The 7971-nt window shown below is 52.7% G+C and overlaps 2 protein-coding genes across 2 annotated transcripts; one reads left to right on the top strand and one right to left on the bottom strand.

Annotated features, from left to right (window-relative positions):
• Nucleotides 1-467: 467 nt before the first annotated feature.
• NGA_2000100 (transmembrane protein 167 precursor) lies at nt 468-695 on the top strand (the record flags this gene model as incomplete). The annotated part of the gene is made up of 1 exon (XM_005855304.1): nt 468-695. A coding segment is annotated over one exon (228 nt), but the record flags the coding sequence as incomplete, so codon positions are not given.
• Nucleotides 696-2493: 1798 nt separating this feature from the next.
• NGA_2009600 (uncharacterized protein) lies at nt 2494-4052 on the bottom strand (the record flags this gene model as incomplete). The annotated part of the gene is made up of 1 exon (XM_005855305.1): nt 2494-4052. A coding segment is annotated over one exon (1185 nt), but the record flags the coding sequence as incomplete, so codon positions are not given.
• Nucleotides 4053-7971: the final 3919 nt, after the last annotated feature.

Genomic DNA, 7971 nt, shown 5'->3' with positions numbered 1-7971 from the left:
AATAATTGCCCACATTCATGTACGCTGTCTCATCCACATGAACTTATCCTCCGTAATATGGATACTGCCCCCACCAATTGCAGCGGTTTCACCGCAGTGGCCTCTGTAAACGCGATCATCGTTTTATACGTGGTATCGGCATTTCGCGAGGATCGGGAGGAGGTTTGCCAGCCCGCGCCTGCCGTTGGTGTGTGGGCTACGAGGCACGCCAAGGAGCGCACAGATTGAGGGGCTCGGGGAGAGAGGCAAGAACTGTATGATAAGATCACAAAGTATCCTCTGTGGGGGGAGAACGTTGCCTCCCAGGTAGTCAGAAAGCCCTTCGCGGGAAGAACATGTAATCGAAACAAGACCCCAACCCGCAGACATAAGGCCGATAACGGAAGAAATACTTTCTTTTCTTTTTACAACCGTCCGCTGGGTCGGGCATTCAAGTTACCAATTCTCAATTTTTTTTGAAAAACAGCACGTGCACCGCCATGCCCACACAAGCTAGGCCGACCCATTCACTCTTCCGCTCACCAATCCGCGACGCTTTCCAGCAGAAACCCAAGAGGCCCTCGTGCCGATTGATCGCCCCGTCCGCGGAGGGAGCGTTATCAAAAATGGTAGAGCGGAACCCGCGCAGGTATGTGCAGGTGACGATGAAGAGAAGGACAACGGTGATCAGGCTGGAGAAATCGAATATCGCAGACTACAGCAATGAGCGCATGGGTGTAGAATGTTTCTGGTTAGGGTCAGTGTTCTAGCGTTCACTTAATTTTAAGCCCACAACGGAGCACGAAAGAGCAATTTTAATGGAGAACATCATACCCTAGCGAGACCGAACTTGCTCCCGTCTGCTATGGAAAGGACTGAGGAAAGCGGAACAGTGGGATACGCGAAGTACATACCATAATGTCCCAGACTAATCTCACAAGCTGCCCCCTTCGGTGCTATCCCTGCTGAAAGATTCAGCACGAAGAAATGCCTGTCCCCGTTATGTGGCTGTGTGAGTATTTAGCGCTCACGTCGAAGAATTTCTGCATTTTGGCGACTTCCGTTAGTCAAGTTCGAGCAGAACTCGTGCCGCGTGGAATAATTCGCGAGAATGGAGGGCTAGACGTAGCCTTCAAGCCATTTTCCAGGGAACCATGAGACACAAACGCATGTATATTAAAGTGCCGACTCAATGGAGTGGAAGTACGGGGGCAGGAGCAGGAGCAGCCCACGCCCGTCGCGACCGTTACGGAAGCAACCTCCCGCCCTTTCCCCCGGGAGCTTTTTCATCCAAATTATTAGATCTTTCATTCACGTTTTTTCCCTTTTTTCTCTGTAACAGAGATAGATAAAATAATGCCTAATTTATTGATGCACAACAGCAATGTTCTTCAACAATCCAGCGAAGTCAACATCGCACTTTTTGACGCTTGCAAGGAAGGTGGCAATGTAGATCAGGTAAAAACCCTACTTGCGGCCGGCGCCAACCCCAACTGGTACAACAACCAAGAGGGTGGGAAAACTGCTCTACACGCCGCTGCACATGTCCCTTCAGCGTCGCTATCCTTCTCTCGAGCAGCCGAGATCGTTCAGGAACTAATCAGTCATGGCGCTGTCACGAGTGTCCTTACCCTCCCAGATTTCAACTTACCTTTGCACTTCGCAGCATCGGCTGGAAACGCAGCCACATTAAAAATTCTGATTGAAAGTCATGAGTATCAGTCAGGTCAAGGAATGGTACCTCCTGTGAGTCACTCCACCTTAGATGTGACACCCCCTCTCACCGGATGCTGCGCTCGTCAGGGCAATGTCTATGGAAATACACCTCTTCATGAAACTTGCATAACGGGCAATGAAGAGGTAACGAAGTAAGATTATAGGGATAAATATAAAAGAGATCGAACTGTGTCCTGCTTCTTCCTGATCATCCTGCCGTGTGGCAGGGATCTATATGACTTTTAATATCTGTCAAATTTTAACTCAGTTTTCTCGTCAACACATCCGGGCAGTGCGCAGAATACCTTATTTCTCAAGACACCACGGACACTTATCCTCCTCTTGCCAATGCACCTAACAACCGAGGCTCCACTCCTCTCCTCTTCTCCCTCTACGGCCGCCAGCCATCTGAAAGACTCATTTCTCTACTTCTCGCCCGAGGGGCCGACCCCATGCATGTGGACCAGGATGGCGTGGGCGTCTTGCACATTGCAGCAATGCAAGGGCACCGTGAAGGGATTTCGTATTTTCTCTCCAATCATTTATTAGGAAAATCTGCTTGGGATTGTGACGCGAACGGGCACACACCCATGTTTTACGCGCGGATGAAAGGTCACGAGGACATCGTCGAGTTGCTGATCACAGGAAACAGGACAAATTGTGCTGACAAATAGACCAAATGAGAAGAAATCACACAAAACCTCATGTACTTATTACAGAGAATAGATGAGTAGGAATCAGGAGAAGAGAAAGATGGAACTGGAAACGTAAAAGGAGGGGCAGTGAGGGAAGCAAAAACGCGCTTGAAGAAACATTTCGTCAGTCTCCGGGCTCTTCGCACCGTATTTTTCTCCGCTGAGGGCTGTCGCCATTTAGTTCTTGGGCGCACGATCAAGCAAGTTGCTTTTCTGAGAGTTTGCCCGCACATGCATCTTACAAGGCGGTTGCAAAAAGACACTCCAAGCTCGCCCTCAAAAATGCGCTTCGGTGCTGTTTTAACATCAAATGTTCGCACAAAAAGTATCATACAAACCGGAAAATGCAACTATTCGCATAAAGCTGCCTTGCCCCTTGCTCCTTACTTGTTATATTTCCCAAACCCCGTCATTGCCACTCCCTTCTCTTTCTCGCATCCCATATGAGCCTCGTCTCCCACCACCCCCAGCCCCCTTTCAAGTACAACCAAAAAGAGCTCGCAAGGCACTATTTTCCTTTGCGTCCCTCACTAATCCCACCATATTCAAACCTAAAAGTGCAAAGCGCATATTATTCTCGTTCAGCGCCACCACTTTCCCCTCTTGCTCGCTTTCCTTTTTCCTTACTACTGGTGGGGCCAGGCTTGGGCGGGATACGCACTTCAAATACGACTTAAGGTTCGCTCGCATAGCGTCAGGGGAGGCGTCGCCCAAAGAGAGGGCCCGCTGGGCACAGGCGTCGAGCAAATCGTCCCTTCCCAGCTTGTCGACGTTTGTGTTAAGCAGCACCTGGTCGCTCTCGTCAATCTTCCAGAGATAATCGCTGAGCATGGTTCTGAGACCCGCCGCTGGAATGAATTTGTGAAACATGCCTATCGCGTTGCAAACGGAAACTAGGAACGGCCGAGGAACAGCACGCAAGTCCGCCTTCTGCCGACCCTTGCCATCCCTTTTTGGGCGGCAGAAGAGCACATACTCAAGATCTCCCACCTGCTTCAGCGCTTTTCCCGGACCCGCCTTGGTGGTGGTGTGCAGCAATCGCTCCATGGTCCGCAAGTGCCGCATGCGATCATTCTCCTTCCTGTGCGGGGCCACCGCCTCTTGCTGCAGACTCATTAAGTGCGTTACCACGCCACGGACCCGCGCGAAGTTTCGTTGCTGACAACGTTGGAGCTTCTCGTCGGAATTGAGATACGTGGAGGGCACAACGGCGGGGAAGAATGAGCAGAGGAAGGGAGTAAATTCCGGTTTACTCATTGTGAAAAGCGCCAGGCCGACAAATTTCGCTATGTCACCGCTCGTCTTCTGCATCAAATTATATTCCGGAAACGTCAACGTCTCTCCGCGGGCAAAGCGCTTCTTCAGCCCACCTAGCTGCTTCGTGTTACCCCACAGGTCTATCGTACCCTCTTGAAGTCGCCTCAACGAGTTCCCAATGCCTTGGACCAGCCCTCCAACGATAGCCAGTGGCGGGAGAACGTGTGCGGGCAAAGGAATGGCAAGTTGGCGTCCATCCAATATGAATTGACGGGATGAGTCGTGAAATTGTGTCAGTGTTTGAATGGAAGTGAATGTTGAGCCTTGGAGGCGCGAGGCGGCAACATGGGCAATGAGGAGTACGAAGGCCAAAAACAAAAAGCTGGGTGTCTTCATGGCTACTGTAAAAAAGGACACAAATGGATGGACGTGTTAGAAGTCCCCCAGGTCGAACGCCTGTGTGTGGGTGGCGTGAGAAAGACGGGGAATCCATTCATTGCGTGATGGAGACGGAACAATCCTTGGGGAGAAGGAAAGCCATCGCGCAATCTCACACTAAGGACACATTTGACCATGAGTACGAGGGAGCATAGCGCTTTTAATAGCAAGAAGACCACACAACACGCTCTCCAGGATAGGTGGTCGTGCTAGGTAGCTTGTCTGGGTGGTCTCGTTCTCTGTAAATGGTCACACAGAGAACAAGACTAGGAGCAGCTACGCGTGCAACTCAAGCGCCGGCTCTAGTACGAAAGAAGAATTTCGGGAGACAGCAACCAACGCAACATTGAGACTTATTTAAAGCTCTGCACCACTGTTTTCTTTCGTCCTTTTCATGCATGCAGCCTGACAATTTGCGTCTGCGCCGCGATCTCACATCATTCTGTCATCTTTTTACCTTGTCTCTTTTGTGTCCTATGAAAATACTTTGTTTTGTTTTAAATTCCTCTCCTCGTATCGTGGCAAGATGGATTTGATGACAAGAAGACGATTTACAACCATCCATTATTCCCCGCCCTCCCCATGCCATTATTGCCCATCCCATTACCCCATCCATTCTGGACCCCGCCGCCCGCCACTCTCCCGCCCCCCATCCCGCCGTTGTTATTAATATTTTGTACGTTGCAATTCACCATCACCGTGGCGCTGGAGACGACGCGCCTTGTGGTTCCAAGGACAAGCAGATCTCCCGATGTCCGGAGCTGAAGGTGCGTCATCATGCCGTTTTGCATACAGTCCATGCCGACGTTAGCAAGCTGGGGCAAGGCGCTGCGGAAGACGCCTGTGGCCGTCACGAAACCGGTTGCACGGCCGAAAACTTGGAAGCGACCGGGCCGCAAAATTGTGCCCAGAAAAATGCCGTTTGTGTCATACACCTCCGCCACCAAGTTCTGAAATGAAACTTGGTATAAATTGCGGTTCCGGATCTGAAAAACAAACCTGGCGGTGGCGCCTGTGACAGGGGAAAAGATGTAAAGAAGCTGTGAGGAACATTTTGGCTTGGACCTAGACGACTACTGGACCAATTGTTTACCCCCCCAATGTGCAATATTATTACTATCACTTACCAGTGAAACCATCGATGGCCAGCACGCTTGAATTGAACAATGTGATCTGAGGCGCTCGAGGGAAGAAGATGGCAATCAAAATGCCAAGCACCAAAAGTAAACCCAGCGTGACACCAAGACAGATGAACTTTCCTCGATGGCGCTCGCAGGTGGTGCGCGGAGGCTGCTTGTACGCCAGGCCCGTGTAAGGATCCACCATCACATCATCCATGTCGTACGAATGCATGCTCGCCGGCGGCATATTTCGTGGCGTGCCACTGAACGAATGCATGCTTTGCGGAGGCATACTTTTCGGGGTCGTGGCATTAAACGAGTGCATGCTCGGTGGAGGCATGTGACGTGGCGTGGTGCGATCGTAGGAGTGCATACTGGGGGGCGGCATGTTCCGCGGGGTCGTGCGGGGAGTCATCCGAGGCCCCATTTCCTGCTCATATTTGGTCTCTTCCCCGCCGCGTTGGGCGTACGACATAATTATTTCGTGCTCCTGTTGGATTTAGTGCTCTTGATTGATGATGCTGGACGTTGCTTTGCTTGCTGTGTACTGTGTGATACGTGGTGGACATGTGAGAGGAGGACATTCAAGATATTGTCGTGCCTGGTGCTTGAGCAGACATGAAGGAGCCAGGACTTTGCGATTACTGGCAATTTTTCTGTCAATGCTATACACCATGATGATAAGTATCACAAATTCTGCTCTGCAGGTGATTGCATCCGCGACCAATCGACATAACAAGATAATGACAATAGGTAAGATCTGATGTAGAAGCCAGGCTGTTGCTTCTTCGGTGACGTGAGGAGACTCGGACGTCACAGGTGGCCATCTTCCCCCACCCACGCCACGCACCTCAACCCCAAGTCGGGCTCAGGAGAACCTCTGAAATCTACACAAAGTAAACGCCACAACAGGGTCACACCGTTCTGGTCTGGTGTCTTTGTGGTTTATTTGATGCTCCGTGCCTGGGAGTGACCTCCTGCTCGCGCTTGAAGCTCGCTTTTCCCATGGGCTCTTCCACATAATTGAGCGGACGATGCAAATATTCCATGGATCGTGGTCCCTCTTGTTGTCTTGCGTCCAATCGGTGCCATACACTTATTACTTCCGTTGAGGGGTGTGGGTCGGCGAAGAAATGCAACCAGGGTACAAAGACATGAATTGGATCGGCTCATTTCAGCCAGTACAGCTCTGGCTTCTGGCAGTGATACCACCGGAACCCCGCGACTGAAAGTGTGGAAACACAGATCATGATGATGCACTGGGTGCAGGCCTTACAGTTTAAAATTTTTCTCAAGCAATTCATTAAACACATACAAGATAATTGCGCGCAATAACTCATTTTTTTTCATTGTGAGTGCATGAACCTTACTGCGTGATGCGAATAAGGAGCTGCGAGCCAGCCACCCCTTCCTCCTGCCGATGTCTCATTGCAGTCTCAATACGGCCGATCCCGCCTGTCTCCTCTGCTCCCCCTGTGATCATCGTATCTACCGTATCCCCCTCCACCCCCTCCTCCCCTTCCTCCCCCTCCTGTCCCGATAACCCCCCCCTCCCATACCCCCCCCCCCCTCCTCGATCGTCCCTGTAGCCGCCACCGCCGCGGCCTCCTCCCCCATACCCACCCCTTCCACCGCCCCCTCTTCCTCCCTGCCAGCCTCCACCGCCACCTCCTCGTGAATAGCCACCTCCATATCCCCCTCCGTAACCTCCACCTTGATTCCCTCCCTCCTCATCCTCCCCGTACGAGACCATACTCACTTTCAATTTCCTACCGGCCAGCTCCGTCCCGTGGAAGAAGGATATGGAGGCATGCGCAGAATTCGGTTCTTCGTACGTGAGCACGCACTCCCCTTTGCTCTTACCCGAGTCGTCCCGGTACATTTTGATCTTGTAGGGCCACTGATCGGGGTATCTAGGAGGATGGGGAGGGGGGCGAGAATGAGCAGATGAGGGCGGGATGGTCGAAAACGATTGAAGATGCTCCCTGTAGGGCTCCCTTTCCCGCCTCCCAGGGCTCTCACCCGCGTTTCTGTTTCATCTTCTTGACGATGCCGATCTGGCCAAAGTACTCGGCGATCTCGGCCTCCGTGGTGGCGGGGTTTAGCCCTGAGATAAAGACAGTCCCGTTCACGCGCAGCTTGTCCAGCTGAGGTGGGGAGAAAGGGCGATGCCGATGGATAAGAGGGTGCGGGGAACGAGAAGGACCGGGAGTGCACCCCAACGAAACAGGCGTCCCCGGCCTTGCAGGCGGGCTCAGGGAGCCTATGCGCGTTCGAGCGAGTCCCTCCCCCTCGAGCTCGAATCTATCAAGATTCGATTTCCCAGAGGGCGGGACCCTTGATATCCTCCGGTTTAAACAACTCCCCAAGCACTCATCGAGTCCGCCACAGGGCGGGCCGGGGGGCTAACTAGCCGGAGTTCAGGCGCACGCCAGGCACAAGCATAAAAAGTCACCCTCCGAGGACGGACAAGAGCCCCGAGCTCCCTGAGAGCGAGTCAGCACTGGCAGCAGCAAGGATTGCCCTCTTCCGACTGCCACGCAGACAGGAGGTTACAGCCACCCCTCGCGGGCCCTCAATCTCGCCACACAAAACCCAGCAACATAACAGGCACCCCGTTGCCAATTAGCTCTCTCGCCCCCCCTTCCTTCCCTCTCTAGCCTTGACCAGAAAGCGGCCCCGTGGCCGTGCCAAGAACGTATACACTCCTCCCCCCGCCCCCGCCGAGGCCCTCCTCCGCTCCCCTCCGCCCGGCTCACTCCACC

The sequence above is a fragment of the Nannochloropsis gaditana genome (genome assembly GCF_000240725.1).
Source record: "Nannochloropsis gaditana CCMP526 unplaced genomic scaffold scaffold231, whole genome shotgun sequence".
NCBI classification, from domain to species: domain Eukaryota; class Eustigmatophyceae; order Eustigmatales; family Monodopsidaceae; genus Microchloropsis; species Microchloropsis gaditana.
The sequence above is the reverse complement of the archived record's forward strand: the minus strand, read 5'-3'. Positions and strand labels throughout refer to the sequence as shown.